Below are 16,663 nucleotides of genomic sequence, written 5' to 3' on the forward strand. Positions count from 1 at the left end.
CATTATAATTTAGAAAATAGATTTTATTTCTGAAATCTTGTATTTTTAGTTTGGGTCCACTTTAAGCTCATCCAGAGTGTTGGGTCTTGCATCTCTCAACTTTCTCTTCACAATATCCCACAGATTCTCTATGGGGTTCAGGTCAAGAGAGTTGGCAGGCCGATTGAGCACAGTAATACCATGGTCAGTAAACCATTTACCAGTGGTTTTGGCACTGTGAGCAGGTGCCAGGTCATGCTGAAAAATGAAATCTTCATCTCCATAAAGCTTTTCAGCAGATGGAAGCATGAAGTGCTCCAAAATCTCCTGATAGCTAGCTGCATAGACCCTGCCCTTGATAAAACACAGTGGACCAACACCAGCAGCTGACATGGCACCCCAGACCATCACTGACTGTGGGTACTTGACACTGGGGAGAGGGAAATGCCAAAATGCCTGAAGTCCAGTCTTCCTCCAGACTCTGGCACCTTGATTTCCAAATGACATGCAAAAGTTGCTTTCATCCGAAAAAAGTACTTTGGACCACTGAGCAACAGTCCAGTGCTGCTTCTCTGTAGCCCAGGTCAGGCGCTTCTGCCGCTGTTTCTGGTTCAAAAGTGGCTTGACCTGGGGAATGCGGCACCTGTAGCCCATTTCCTGCACACGCCTGTACACGGTGGCTCTGGATGTTTCTACTCCAGACTCAGTCCACTGCTTCCGCAGGTCCCCCAAGGTCTGGAATCGGTCCTTCTCCACAATCTTCCTCAGGGTCCGGTCACCTCTTCTCATTGTGCAGCGGTTTCTGCCACACTTTTTCCTTCCCACAGACTTCCCACTGAGGTGCCTTGATACAGCACTCTGGGAACAGCCTATTCGTTCAGAAATTTCTTTCTGTGTCTTACCCTCTTGCTTGAGGGTGTCAATGATGGCCTTCTGGACAGCAGTGAGGTCAGCAGTCTTACCCATGATTGCGGTTTTGAGTAATGAACCAGGCTGGGAGTTTTTAAAAGCCTCAGGAATCTTTTGCAGGTGTTTAGAGTTAATTAGTTGATTCAGATGATTAGGTTAATAGCTCGTTTAGAGAACCTTTTCATGATATGCTAATGTTTTGATAGGAATTTTGGGTTTTCATTAGCTGTATGCCAAAATCATCAATATTAATACAATAAAAGGCTTGAACTACTTCAGTTGTGTGTAATGAATCTAAAATATATGAAAGTGTAATGTTTATCAGTACATTACAGAAAATAATGAACTTTATCACAATATGCTAATTTTTTGAGAAGGACCTGTATGTCTCTCCCCACTATTCAGGCTCCTCTACTTACTCTCAGACATAATCTGCGTTCTTATACTCTTGTCCTCAACTCTTCCTACTACTTAGTCTTCGGCCTGCTCCACCAACTTCGTCGGGTCTGCCTCCCTTCCTCCCTTCAACTTTAACTCAGGCTTCCCCCCCTCCCCCTCTAATTTTTGCTTGGGTTTGGCTCTTTTCCCCCGCCCCCACCCCTCAACATTTGGTAAGCCATGGCCCTCCTCCTTCGAGCCCCCACTTCAGTTTTGGCTTGACCATCCCCCTTCTTGTGCTTGATCCTGACCCTCCCCAACTTGTGCTCAGGCCTGGCCTCCTCCACTTGTCCTCAGGCCTGTCCTCCCCCACTGGTACTTATACCTGGTCTCCCTTACTTGTGCTCAGGCCTGACCTGCCTCTCCTACTTGTGCTCAGGCCTGGCCTCCCCTACTTGTGCTCAGGCCTGGCCTCCCCTACTTGTGCTCAGGCCTGGCCTCCCCTACTTGTGCTCAGGCCTGGCCTGCCTCCCCCGCTTGTGCTCAGGCCTGGCCTGCCTCCCCCGCTTGTGCTCAGGCCTGGCCTGCCTCCCCCGCTTGTGCTCAGGCCTGGCCTGCCTCCCCCGCTTGTGCTCAGGCCTGGCCTGCCTCCCCCGCTTGTGCTCAGGCCTGGCCTGCCTCCCCCGCTTGTGCTCAGGCCTGGCCTGCCTCCCCCGCTTGTGCTCAGGCTTGGCCTGCCTCCCCCGCTTGTGCTCAGGCCTGGCCTGCCTCCCCCGCTTGTGCTCAGGCCTGGCCTGCCTCCCCCGCTTGTGCTCAGGCCTGGCCTGCCTCCACCGCTTGTGCTCAGGCCTGGCCTGCCTCCCCCGCTTGTGCTCAGGCCTGGCCTGCCTCCCCCGCTTGTGCTCAGGCCTGGCCTGCCTCCCCCGCTTGTGCTCAGGCCTGGCCTGCCTCCCCCGCTTGTGCTCAGGCCTGGCCTGCCTCCCCCGCTTGTGCTCAGGCCTGGCCTGCCTCCCCCGCTTGTGCTCAGGCCTGGCCTGCCTCCCCCGCTTGTGCTCAGGCCTGGCCTGCCTCCCCCGCTTGTGCTCAGGCCTGGCCTGCCTCCCCCGCTTGTGCTCAGGCCTGGCCTGCCTCCCCCGCTTGTGCTCAGGCCTGGCCTGCCTCCCCCGCTTGTGCTCAGGCCTGGCCTGCCTCCCCCGCTTGTGCTCAGGCCTGGCCTGCCTCCCCCGCTTGTGCTCAGGCCTGGCCTGCCTCCCCCGCTTGTGCTCAGGCCTGGCCTGCCTCCCCCGCTTGTGCTCAGGCCTGGCCTGCCTCCGCTTGTGCTCAGGCCTGGCCTGCCTCCGCTTGTGCTCAGGCCTGGCCTGCCTCCGCTTGTGCTCAGGCCTGGCCTGCCTCCGCTTGTGCTCAGATATTACTTCTTTTCAGTTACTCTTGTCTGACCTCCCTCCACATATTCTCAGGCCTGACTTCCTTCCACTTCTATTCAGATCCAACCTCCCTCCACTTACACTCAGGCCTGGCCTGTGGCCACTGTCTCGGCAGGCTGTTAGGCTGGATAAATATGGCCACCGGGTGCCGCTTTGGCAGAGGTGGGTCAGTTCAGCTGTTGGGAAATCACTCAGCATACTGCAGCAGTTGCCGCGTCTGGCAGGACAGCTGATTACATCGTTCCCTGTGTCTGTGCCAAGAGGACACGCTGCAAATAGTGACTTCATCCCAGCCTTCTCTGCAGTTGCTGCCGGAGGAATGGAGAACGCCCCAGCCATTTCCTCTACAAGTCCATACCAGCACCCAGGACAGCCCTGCGGCAATCACCTGGCTCTACTTGCCGGGTGCTCATGAGTGCAGATAGAGCTAGAGATGCACAAATTACACATCGGCTGGTAGTAAGTGAAGAGCATTCAGAGAAGTCCAAAAACTGGGAGAAAATAATGCCACAAATATTAGAAAACAGAACATTAATTCTTCTGTCTACCCTCTTGAACAGTGCTGAGAATATTAGAGTACCTGTCCTTCTGACAACAGAGATCACTATTTGTTATTTATTTAGGACCATGATGTCACCAGTACACTACAAAAACATTAACGTGGAGGATATTGTGGATCTACCTTTGTGGATTTTTAAGAAGAACTTGAATGCAAAATTGAACTTCATCCCAATGAATAGCCGATACCCACTTCCCCATGTGAAATCTTTACCTTTTCTCAAATAGATCATCAGTGTTTCAGTCCTACCACATAGAGCCACCCTAATCCATGGCATGGCAAGTCGAAATTGGTCGCATGTATCAATTGGATATGCTGCAAGATGATCAATCAAGGCCACACTGGTAACGGTGGGTTATATCGGGATGAGTGACGGAACCCCCGGTGCTGTCCCTCTTAGTGTAAAATGTGCGCCGTGCAGTATACTTTACCTGTTGGTATCCGCTGCTGGCTCTGTGCTCTGTCTTCTGTCCACATACACACGCCCCATGTGATTGCCATGGTATACGTGGTCGCGTGTGTGACGTTACATCGGTAACCACATGGGGTGCACATATGTAGACGTAGGGCAGACACCGACAGGTAAAGTATAGTGCACGGGCACTGGGGGCACATTTAACATTGGGGAGACTGCACTGGGGGCAGCTGAAGTCCAATTCCCAAGAGATTTCATGCTGATTATGATCAGGAAGCGGCCTGTGGTGTATGGGCAGGCAACAGATCCGATCAGCGAGAGATCTGTCCCTTAGTCTTGCCCATACATCTTGCAGCATGTCCGATCGATACATGCGACCAATTTTGGCTAATCGATTAGCCACCAAATCCCATGATGTATGGCCACATTTAATGACCAGTCCTGTTCTAACAAAGCTTTGGACCGTTCCTCAAACTCCAGTCATACTAGCCATTTCCAGGCACCCCCTCCCCCCCCTCCCCCAAACAATCACACAGCAGTTTTCATATGCATCAATGCGACCAGCTTTATGTTCTTCAAGAAGTGTAGTGACCAGCTAATAGTTTAGGTCTTTGTTCTTCTAATCTATTCCTCCTCCCCCCCCCCCCCCCCCAAATTATTAGTTTATTTATGTATATACATAGTTGAAGTTTTTGTGTTTTTCCCCATTTTCAGAATCGGATGGTGTGGTTCCAGCAAGTGTCTACCTGACGTCCAGGAGTTGCTCTATCACAGATGACAGCTATGGGTGCCTGGCGGCCAACATTCCCGCACTGGAGCTAATGGCGTTGTACGTGGCAGCAGCTATGCATGACTACGATCACCCGGGTCGAACCAACGCGTTTCTGGTGGCTACAAACGCCCCACAGGTGGGTAGATCTCATTGCAGTGGGACACTGCCGTCCTCTTATGAGTCCAGTCAGTGAGATATCACTTCTTTGTCTGTTCTGTAGCCAATGTGAGTCAAGTTGGACCGGACTACTTTAACCTTTTAGCAACCAAATAAAGTAAAACTTTGTGGCTGCAGGGCCGAATTTTCTTGCCACTTGGGAAGTGTGCCTCCCCCAGACTGGCAGGGTATGTACAGTGGGCGGCAGGGAGCTTTTATAGTTATCTGTCTGGACATCTGGCTCGGCTTCTTCTTCCTCCACTGTGGTGGCGATGTAACCCCGACATGTTTTCTCAGTTCCGATCACATGATATGACGTGATCTGGATCCTGGAGACAGTGTCAGTTACAGCGCCATCCTGTGGTGGAAGAGGGCCGATGAAAGAGTCTCTTTCATAGCTTCTCTTCCACCATCGAGTGGCGCTGTAACACTGACGCTGTCTCCTGGATCACATTATATCGGATGTGATCCGGACCCAGAAGGCCTGTTGTAAGTTCAGAGCCGTGGGTGGAGGTAGAGAAGAAGCCGACCAAAACGGGCAACTATAACCACTTTTGTTTGAACCTATTAACTGGTTAAAGGATACCTGTAACCACCCGGTGGAGAGGGGGGGGGGGGGGGGGTGTTACATACTCACCTAAGGAGAGGGAAGGCTCTGGATCCCTTAGACCCTTCTCTGTTTCCTCGTTCCCCTGCCAAGCCACCGTTCAGATCTCCCACCAGTTGCGTCTTCGGGTCTCCACGGAAGTACTCAGCTCTCCGAGTATGAGCGTGAGCCTCTTGTCTTTGGAAGTACTTCTTCGATATAAAATTTGGGTGCTGATATGGGGGGGGGCTGCTTGCGGGCAAAAGAGGGGATGCAGAGAGGACCGGGAAGGCTCTAAGGGAGGCATGTCCAAAGTTTGTCCCAAGGCAACCTCGATATATCTCCTGCTTCAGGTGCCCTTTAAGGAACACTGTACAAGGAGTCTAAGCTCCACATCCACAGTCTGGAGGACAAGCAAGAAGCTGTCCCATCCCTGTTCCTTGAACATCATCTGCTTTTCTGAACCATCAGGAAGGTATGTTCTACATTTCAAGCCTCTTGAGGGCCGTCTGTACATCAGAGTCAGATCCCTCCAGAGGTCTCTAATTTCCCAACCCCACAGAAACAAAGCAGGAAACCGAATTTGCCAAAGCATCTGTTTATGGCCCTTCTGATTTCAAAAAGCTGATTATGCGGTCAAGTTCATTTCGGCGGTTTACGAGAAGCGCACAGAGCTTTCCTTAGTCGTCTGCGCCATCAGTGATGATTGAATTGGATGCCCAGCGCCAGCCGCCTTCCTTATCCTGTTTTAGCCGAGAATCGGGCTGTTTTCTGGAATCTCTGTAATCCACCCGAGAAAGCTTAGGGAGGGGGGGGCAGCGTGTTGAAAGCGGGGAGATGGACGCACGTCCGCCACTCATCTTTTCCGCATGATTAGAAGCCGCAGAACCAGGATTCACCCTCATGGATAACTTGATTATGGTGGATCAGCTGAGTGCTGTTTTAATTCCATTATGAAGATCGATTTGACATGGCCACGAGGCGCGGCCGGCCAGTACACTGCTCAGGATAGACATTAAGGCTTCCAAATTGGTTTAACGTTGAATGATTCAACTTTAGCTTTGTGATTTATCTTCTTTTATGTTTTACCATGAAGACCAACAGGTCTGTCTGGGCAACAGAGGGGCGGGAGAAAGATGCAGAAAATCTTTTTCTTAAATGGGTTCACTCATCAATTGAGAACTCTTTGGCCAGACAAGTGAAAGACCTCAGCCTGACCTGATATCTAAAGGTGGCCATACACCTATAGATGGCCACCACATCAACTATCAGATAGATCCCATTCTGAGCAAATTTAATCAGAGACAGATCTAATGGCTGCCCACACACTGTACACGGATCTTCAATGTAAACCCACCAGACCAGGGAGGATGCCCGCCAGTGGGACAGGTGAGAGTAATAGCTCTGCTGCCAACACTCTGCGTCGGTCATCGCCAAATTGAATGCTGCTAGTGAATTTTGGATGGAAATCGATCTGAATTGTTTGGCATTGATTTCACTGTGATCGTATCTTTCAGATTTCGACGGGTAAAATTGTGTAGTTAAATTATGATATAATGATTTGTAAGCTAAGAAATAAAACATTAGGAGCACAGACATAAGTCTAATATAGTTTCCAGTACAGGAAGAGTTAAGAAACTCCAGTTGTTATCTATGCAGAAGAGCCATTGAGCTCCACGACTTTCAAAGTCACAGAGAGCTCTGTCTTCTGAAGCTTGTTATCTCAACTGTCAGTCACTGTATTTTCTTTTTCTCTCCAGAGGGCAGGTCAATAGTCCACTGGCCTGCTCTGTAAAATCATTTAGAATGCTGAGTAGTGTGTAAGCTGCAAATATTAGAGAATGATGCAATGTTATAAAATACACTATATAACTGAAAATAAAAATATGATCATATTTCCTTTGCTACTAATGTTCTAGTAAGTATCCGTACTACACAACCAATTCCTGATATAATTTTTTTTTTCCGCTTCAGTGTCTCTAAAGGTGCCATACACTGGTCAATTTGCCATCAGATTCGACCAACAGATAGATCCCTCTCTGATTGAATCTGATCAGAGAGGGATTGTATGGCTGCCTTTACTGCAAATAGATTGTGAATCAATTTCAGCATGAAACTGATCACAATCTGTAGTGGTGCTGCCGCAAACGCCAAGATTAGCTGCATGCTTATTTCTGGTGTAATTCAGACAGTACTGCAGCCTAATAGATCAGCAGGGCTGCCAGGCAACTGGTACTTTTTAACAGAAAATAAATATGGCAGCCTCCACATCACTCTCACCACGGGTTCACTTTAAGGAGAGATAAATCATGAATGAAGTTTGATGAGGAGAGTTATATCAAGAGTAACATGATTTAAGGAGAGAGAAATTATAAGTTAATAAGTAAGGTGAGCCGATATATTGGCAATCCTGTGTATGAGCTGCTGTCTCACAGATCTCACAGTGTTCTTATTCACTTCCAGGCTGTCCTGTACAATGACCGCTCAGTGCTGGAGAACCATCACGCAGCCTCAGCCTGGAACCTCTTCCTGTCCCAGGCAGAATACAACTTCCTGTCATACCTGGACCACGTGCAGTTCAAGCGGTTCCGCTTCCTGGTCATCGAAGCCATCCTTGCCACTGACCTCAAGAAACACTTTGATTTCCTGGCCGAGTTTAATGCAAAGGTGCGTGCCAGGCTTTTCAAGCTGGTGCTGATATGGTTGTGTGCCTGGATTTATTTATTTTTTCAAAATGGGCTGGAAACGTACAGATTTATGTGCGAATCATGCCTTGGTGAGGCTGGACAACATCTTTGTATAGATTCTTTTTCAAGTTTTTGTATAGCATAAAGGAGATACAAAGAATCCCCCAAAAAGAGGTGGACTAGTCCAAAATGACCTCTGTGTAGCAGTGGAAGTGGTTTCCCTGCCCATGTTTATGCACACTTTCTTTATAGGTCACTGAGTGAAGGGGTGGAGCTCCGTGTTCATGTACCCTTTCTTTATAGGTCACTGAGTGAAGGGGTGGAACTCAGTGTTCATGTACCCTTTCCTTATAGGTCACTGAGTGAAGAAGTGGAGTTTTTGATAATGTGAAGCTAAAGGTTTATTAACCAGTAATGTGCCAATCGAACGAAACATTTTGGTGCCCATACATGGTACAATTTTTTTTTTCAGCCAATTTTACAATTTCTATGTAGTATAAGGGTAATTTGAACGAATATACTGAAAGGATAATTTAGGCAGTTCCCTTATATACAGTGACCAGATTTTTCTGGGTCCAAACTGGAGGGAGCAGTTTGCCGAAAAATGGGCGTGGCCATGACATTGTAAGGGCGGAGCCGAACCATAACCCCAAAGCAGCAAATATAGCCAACTATGACCATTAAATAATAACTGCAGCAACTGTTACCACAGACACCAGAAAATAAACGCAATGTGGGCAAGATTTCAGCAGAAAACAAACACAATTTGGGCCACATTTCAGCAGAAAACGAATGCAATTTGGGCCACATTTCAGCAGAAAATAAACACAATTGGGGCCACATTTCAGCAGAAAACAAACGCAATTTGAGACACATTTCAGCAAAAAACAAATGCAATTTGGGCCACATTTCAGCAGAAAACAAACACAATTTGGGACACATTTCAGCAAAAAATAAACGCAATTTAGGCCACATTTTAGCAAAAAACAAATAATTTACTCACCTGACAGAAATCTCCTCCTCTGGCGCGCAGCTCCTCGACGATCCTCCTCCAATCTCCCGCGCTGACAGGCAGAGCAGGGCTACGGGAAGATGGCGCCCGAAGCCCTGTACTGCAGACACAAATAGTCTCCAGTACAGGGCTTCGGACGCCATCTTCCCGTAGCCCTGCTCTGCCTGCCGAACACTATGCAGGCTGCTGCAGCGGGGCTGCGGGCTATGAACTGCCGCATGCCAGTTCATGCAATGGTACGGTGGCCAGAGTCCCGATGTCGGGACCTCATGCAGCCTGGGACATGGGGCCCCGAATCCGGGACCTGTCCCGGGTAAAGCGGGATGTATGGTCAGCATACCTTATATTACATAGAAATGATAAGATTGGGTGAAAAAAATGTACCACGTATGGGCAAGAAAATGAGATGTATAATTGTGCGTGTGTGGGCTGCTTCACAACATTTTCTTCCTCTTCCTTACCCTTACCAGGCGAATGATGGTAACGGAATTGACTGGACCAATGAGAATGACCGACTGTTGGTGTGCCAAGTCTGCATTAAACTGGCTGATATTAACGGTCCTGCGAAGACCCGCGAGCTGCACCTGAAGTGGACGGAAGGAATCGTCAACGAGTTCTATGAACAGGTACGGGGAACACCACAGGTGCGGAATCTGGAACATTCTCTGCAGAAAGTATTGCAACCCTGTGGGAGGAAACCAGAGTGCATGGGGGAAACCCACACAGACAATGGGAGACCATACAAACTCCATGTAGATAGTGCACTGGTTGGGATTTCAACCGGGGACTGAGCGTTTAAGGCGAGAGTGCTATCCACTGAGGCCACCTTGCTGCCCATATTTATAGGCTGTGCTGCCTGTCTGAGAGTTCTCTAGTACTGAGATAATGCAATTATTAAAGAGAATGCATTCTGATTTGTTGCATTTTCAGGCTACATTACACTGCAGACTAACTCACACAGGAGGGAGATATGTCCCAAAGTAACCAAGATGGGGGCATCCTGTTTAACATTTCCAAAGTAGATGATTGTTCATGGCTGGAGACGCAATCTATATTTGTATACAGCCATAATTAGTAATGGGCTTCTGAGTAGTTACAACCTCGTAACTACTCGGATTCGAAGTGTAAATTAAGTTTGATTAATGCAGGTGTGACCACGGGAGGCGGAGAGTTACTTACCCAGAAGTCCGTTGGATCTTATATCATTCCTCTTACACGCGACATATGGGACGCGTTCCACCACTCACTACCACACTTCCTTCTTCAAGCCGGAAGGACGAAGTGCAGTAGTGAGTCGTTCAACCCGTCCCATATGACCACAGTAGGCAGGTTGAGATGTATGACCCCGACTCCACTCTGGTTTCCAGGGGACCTGGAGATGGTCACACTCTTAAAAAGCACACACGCCATGTGACGTGTATGGTGGTGGCCCCACAAAGGATCAGGTGTTTCAATGACACCCCTCCCAGGAAGGGGGGTTGAATATGTACAAAGGGAAAGAGGCGCCCAGTAGGAATAAAATACGTTGATACCAAAGAAAACTGAAAAAAACGTGAGGTGGCTTACATCAAAGACCAATTCATATATAAGATGAATTATAATTTATTATAAAGCACAGGCAACGCGTTTCGTGGGACCACGCCCATTTCCTCGGGCCAAATAAAAGTGCCAATAAATCCTGTTAGCTGCATGTAGAGTGCCTCAGCAATACCAGTTGCCTGGCTATCCTGCTGACCCTCTACCTCTAATGCTTTTATCCACAGACCCTGAACAAGCATGCAGCAGATCAGGTGTTTATGACATGATTGTCAGATCTGACAGGATTAGCTGCATGCTTGTTTCTGGTGTGATTCACACTACTGCAGCCAAATAGATCAACAGGGCTGCCAGGCAACTGGTATTGTATAAAAGGAAATAAATATGGCAGCCTCCATATTACTCTCACTTCAGTTGTCCTTTAACAGGAAAAGGGAGGACGGGGCTACATATAAATATTCAGCAGTTTATAGATGCAGGTTTCTGATGTTAAAGCCAGGATAATTACCATAACATTGTTATCCTGAATAATGTATTGCGTGCTATATGTCATGTCGTTGCTGTCTCTTTAAAGCGGATCCGAGATGAAAAACTAACTATAACAAGTAACTTGTCTATATATCAAAGTAACCAAGCAGCTCAGGGTGACTCAAACCACTAGGAATGTATCTTATCTAAAGTTTAGATAGTTTACTCAGCAAATCTAGCTGCAAACAGCTTCAACAGTTTGATTATTTATTCCTGTGATATTCTTACAATGATCTAAATTATCTTGAATTTCTTCAGGGTGATGAAGAAGCAAGTTTGGGGCTCCCCATCAGCCCCTTCATGGACCGCTCGTCACCCCAGTTGGCCAAGCTGCAGGAATCCTTCATCACGCACATTGTGGGCCCCCTGTGTAAGTCGTACGATGCTGCTGGTCTGCTGCCAGGGAAATGGATAGAGGAGGATGAGGAAGAGGTGGAGAGCGAAGACGATGAGGATGGAGACGACTTTGAGTCAGATGATGAAGAAGTGGATGAAGACAACCCCAGTATGTTCAGTATGTATACTCCAGGCAGAATGGGGATCGGGGGAGGGAGGGGTCAATTGTAGAAGCTCAATTTGGGGGGGGGGGGGGGGAGAGACCTTCTCAGCCACTAGGGCAAGTTGACGCCACAATGATGGTGGACTGAAGCAATCATTCTTGATCACAGTTGTTTCATTTTTTTTTTTTTTTTTTACTTTAGTCTCACTATAGGGTCACTTTAACTATTATTAGGACCGCGTCGCGCCGATGGGCGTGATCACAGTGGCAGCCCCAGGAGCGCCTAACGCCGATCGGCGTAAAGTCCTGGGGTGGGAATTTACAGGAGATTGTGCATGGATGACTGAGCTCCGCTCCGTCATCAGTCTCCCAGCGGCAATCGTTGCTAGGAGACTGTTAGACTGTGACACAGCTGGGCGGCAAGGAAGTGATCAGCTGGCATAGGCTGAAGCCTATGACAGCCAATCGCGCTGATTGGCTGGTGGAGGGAGGGTGGGCTAAATAAATAATAATAATTATATTAATAATCATTTAAAAAAAATATTTATAAAAAACAAACATAATAATAATTGTAAAACAATAAATAAACATTGGAGGAGTGATTACAGCCCACCAACAGAGAGCGCTGTTGGTGGGAAGAAAGGGGGTGGGGTCATTTGTGTGCTGAGTTGTACGGCCCTGCAGCAAGGCCTTAAAGCTGCAGTGGCCTGTATTGTAAAAAATGGCCTGGTCACTAGGGGTGTTTAAAGGGGTTCTTTCGCGAAAAAAGTAGGCAGTTAAAAAATGTGACAGATGATGGTTTTCGGCCAGTCCATCTTTTTAAGGGGGATTCTCAGGGCTTTCTTTGTTTTCAACAGCATTTTCTGAACAACCGTTGCAAAATCGAACTGTAATAATAGTGTGCAAGTGATTAGGGAGGCCGGCTGGTATCTTGCTATTTTGGCAGTTAAACTGCTGTTCAGGAAATGCTGTTGAAAACAAAGAAAGCCCTGAGAATCCCCCTTAAAAAGATGGACTGGCCCAAAACCTGTCATCTGTCACATTTTTTAACTGCCTACTTTTTTCGCGAAAGAACCCCTTTAAGCCCAAGGTCCTCAAGTGGTTAATGTGAGGGCATTGCGCAAAGTAGGTCTTGCTCCAGGAGGAAACAAATAGTTTTGCATAAAGCAATAGACTTAAAGAGAAACCGTGACCAAGAATAAACTTTATTCAATCAGTAGCTGATACCCACTTTCCCATGAGAAATATTTTCCTTTTCACAAACGGATTATCATGGGCTCTGTATGGCTGATATTGTGGTGAAACCCCTCCCACAGTGTGATGTCAGGACCATGGTCCTGACAGTTTCCTGTCTGTGAACCTCATTGCATTGTGGGAAATAACAGCTGTTTACATGTTGTTCCCTAGTGGCACCTGCGCTCCTCCCAAGATGATGACAAATATTATATGGTTATAGGGATTCCTTTTGTGCACAATGCCAGTAGGGGGTAATCCTATAAATTGTCTAATACAATCGGAAATGCGCTCAACAAAAGCAAATCTACATATGACATTCAGTAATCCTTTAAGACTAAAGGTGGCCATACACTGGTCGATTTGCCATCAGATCGACCAACAGATAGATCCCTCTCTGATCGAATCTGATCAGAGAGGGATCGTATGGCTGCCTTTACTGCAAACAGATTGTGAATCGATTTCAGCATGAAATCGATTCACCATCTGTGGAGCTGCAGTATGTAGCAAGTGGCAGTGTTCTGCACAGCACGCTAATCGCAATCGCTCCAAAACCGCCTCAGTGTCCAGTGATTTTTTCCGCACTAATCGCGGGAAAATCACTCCCGCAAAACACCAGCAGTGATCGCCGGCGTTCTGCGATTGCAAGTGTGAACGGGCCCTTAAAGTGGAATATAACCCTGCATTTCAACTTTGCTTTAAAACATTATTTACAGTATATTATATGCAACCAGCAAAGGGTTACACAGTGCTTCAACCTCCCTGGCGGTTAATTTTTTTTGCCAAATTGGCAAAAATCCTTTTTTTTTTTTTTTTTTAATTTTTGTGTTTCATGTAAAGCTACCAGAGTGGTAGCTACATGAAACACCACTAGAGGGCGCATATGTCCCTCTAGTGCGATCGTCGCCGGCATCAATAGCAAACAGGGGAACGCGTATATAACGCGCTCCCCTGTTTGGCTTCTCCTGTCGCCATGGCGACGATCGGAATGACGTCATGGACGTCAGCCGACGTCCTGACGTCAGACACCTCCGATCCAGCCCATAGCGCTGCCCGGAACTCATTGGTCCGGGCAGCGCAGGGCTCTGGCGGGGGGGGGGGGGGGGGGGGCAGAGCGACGGCGATCAAGCTGTACATGCGGCTAGCAAAGTGCTAGCTGCGCGTACAGCATTTTGAATGGAGGAAATCGCCCCACCAGGGGCTGAGATATCTTCCTGCGCGGTTACCGCCAGGAAGGTTAAAGTTCCTGGAGATTTCTGCAGACGCATCGGAAGCTGACATAGATACATTTTGTTTACATAAATGTATCTAAGTGTTGAATGTGACTCACTCTCTCTGACTGAGGAGCTGGAGGACAGCCAAAGAGTGTAACATTTCTCAATAGATACATTTAACTAAATAGAATGTAACAATCTGAACTTCTGCATATCTCTCCACGGAACTTTAAACCTCTGTGTTTAACCCTTCCAATGCTGGTCCAGTAAAAAAAAAATGCTTTTTGCAAATAATATGCTGTAAATAATGTTTTAGAGCAAAGTTGAAATGCAAGGTTATATTCCGCTTTAAGAAACATACTACGCTCACCAGATACTTTAGCTGACCACTTCACAGATCAGCAAATGCGTTTTAAGCGGAGGTCTCCCTCAGGTATCCCCTTTACGCTGTCCCACGTATTCCTTGAATGGTTATATGTAACAAAAGAGAGAACTCCGCATAGCGTAATACTGTCTGCATAAACACAAAACCATCCATTGCACTGCATGCAGGGATCTGTAAAGTTACTGGGTCTAACCCTCCACCAATTGTAATCAAAGCCGCTCAGCAGATCTATTGGCTGACTCCTCTCAAAACCAGCAATAAGCGCTTATGATTTCCCAAATCGATCTCTCTTCCAGTAATACCTTTAAAAACTTAGAAACAAAGCTGCCATAGCATAATACCATTTCTTAAAAGTAATTTCCATAAAAAATTGCACCCACAATTTTGCTGTAAAAAATTTGCATATTGTAATCCACATGGAATCGGTGTCCTCACACTTCACTCCAAGCTCCGCCCAACCGGTTTCGTTAATTATGACTCATCAGCGATCGGCGCTGTCTAGGACGGTGATCGGCACTGTTCCTCTCCTCTCATAGGCATCAGCTTATGAGAGGCCACGCATTACGAGCCGCTGTGAGGGACAGCCGAGTGTCTCCCGTACAGCGCTGCAGTAGATCGCAGTGCTGTACAAATGTAAACAAAGGGGAATTCTTTCTCCTTTCAGCTTCGCTCCGTGAACCGGCAGGGAACGATCGCGCTTGCGCACGCGCGTTCCCTTCTAAACTGCAGCTCCAGGACTTGACGCCAAATTGGCGTTAGGCGGTCCTGGGGCTGCCGCCACGGTCAAGCCCATCAGCGTGACGCGGTACTTAGGTAGTTAAAACTTCAGCAGTTGTCAACCTTCTGATCGCCACGGGCCAGTTTTTCCTCGGGCTGGGGAGGGATTCAAACACACAGTAAAACGCAAAAAGTCACAAAATATTCCCTGACGTCCATTTTAAGCCGCACTCTTCCTGAGTCTGTATAAAAATGTATTCTTTCTGTGCAGCCTGGTTTTGCAGAGCCCAAGGCCTGATTCTGGTCCATGACCTGGTGATTGTGGACCCCAGGTTTAATCCTGGTCTAGGTGGGGGGGAAATAAATGCTAGGTTGTGGGCCAGCGATTAACTGTTCGTGTCTTTTAGAGCCGCAGAGGCGGAAAGGACGGAGGCGAATGACCTCACACATCATGCTCCACCTCCGGGAAAACCATAAAATATGGAAAAAGATCATCGAGGAAGAGGAGAAGGCCAAAGCGGACAATGCCAAACCACCCAACGAAGGGTCCTCGCTATCGCCATCTGATGAGATCCAGGTCATCGAGGAAGCTGATGAGGAGGACGAAAAGCAACCTGGGGAGGAGAGGCAATGACGGAACTCTCTGCGGCCCTCCGAGCTCGAGCGTAAGGCGTTTCACGCACTGTGCCCTCGCAGGATTTAACTGAAAATAAAATGGCCTTATTACTGTGAAAGGACGCCGGCTGCCCCTGGCCACTATGCACTTTTTCTGAACGTGGAGACACAAACGTTTATAATACTGACATTTATTATTGTACAATTCGATGCAAAAGTCCTTTGTGCCCTAATCGGTATTTTAATACCATTTCTGATGCTGCCTTGCTGAATACAAAGTTCTTTATCCTAAAGGTACTTCGTTACAATCAAAAAAACAAAAACATTTGGTACCAAAGTGGCCACAGTTTCCTTAACTGGAGCAATGTTCCAGATTCAACAGTTTTTGTTATATTTTTTTTTTCTAAATCAAAAAACTGTGCCTAAATCTGAAAAAAAAACACAAAATACTGTGCGGACTGGGTCATTTTTTTTTTTTAATTACTGCATTCGGTTCCATCTGTTTGGCAGACTCGGAAAGAAAACAAAAGGAGGAAAATCTAATTTTCAAGATTGGAGAATAGGGGGAGAAAAAGATACCCAGATGCATCACTTTTTGATGCTTTTAAACATGTTGTGTATAATCTGCTCGTGTTTTACTTTATTTTATGGAATAATTTTTTTTCAGGCATCAACAACTACGCCCATTTTTTTTTTTTCTTTTTTGTTATTTCTTTTTGCGTTGCCGTTCTGTGGTAGAATCCTGAAATAAAAAAGAAAAAAAAGACAACACACTCACAAAAAAAAAGAAGAAAATTTAAAAAAAAGAAAATAGAAAAAAAGCTTAAAGGGACTCCGAGCAGTGCAGAAACTATGGAAATATGCATATCATTTTAAAGCTCTCTTTCTCCTCTTTCCAATGATATATAAACTACCGCCCTACGCCTTTTAGTTTTCGCTATTTTCGCGATTGAAATTGCCGCGGCTGCAATTTCAATCGCGAAAATAAAGAAAACTAAAAGGCGTAGGGCAACGATTTAGGTGTCGCCAGAAAGAGGAGAAAGAGAGCTTTAAAATGAT

The 16,663-nt window shown here is 47.1% G+C and overlaps 1 protein-coding gene across 7 annotated transcripts in view; it reads left to right on the top strand.

The window, feature by feature from the left end:
* PDE3B (phosphodiesterase 3B) overlaps positions 1-15,723 on the top strand; it is a 205,530-nt gene extending 189,807 nt beyond the window's left edge. For 6 of the 7 annotated variants that reach the window (XM_068261129.1, XM_068261135.1, XM_068261132.1 and 3 more), the window contains exons 12-16: positions 4,379-4,572; positions 7,642-7,845; positions 9,348-9,503; positions 11,200-11,455; positions 15,397-15,723. In XM_068261129.1, coding sequence (XP_068117230.1) covers positions 4,379-4,572; positions 7,642-7,845; positions 9,348-9,503; positions 11,200-11,455; positions 15,397-15,623 — 1,037 coding nt within the window. In that variant the 3' untranslated portion in view covers positions 15,624-15,723. The remainder of the gene's footprint in view (positions 1-4,378; positions 4,573-7,641; positions 7,846-9,347; positions 9,504-11,199; positions 11,456-15,396) is intronic. The other variant, XM_068261130.1, reaches the window with a different exon arrangement.
* Positions 15,724-16,663: the final 940 nt, after the last annotated feature.

Source organism: Hyperolius riggenbachi, chromosome 11, assembly GCF_040937935.1.
Source record: "Hyperolius riggenbachi isolate aHypRig1 chromosome 11, aHypRig1.pri, whole genome shotgun sequence".
NCBI lineage: Eukaryota > Metazoa > Chordata > Amphibia > Anura > Hyperoliidae > Hyperolius > Hyperolius riggenbachi.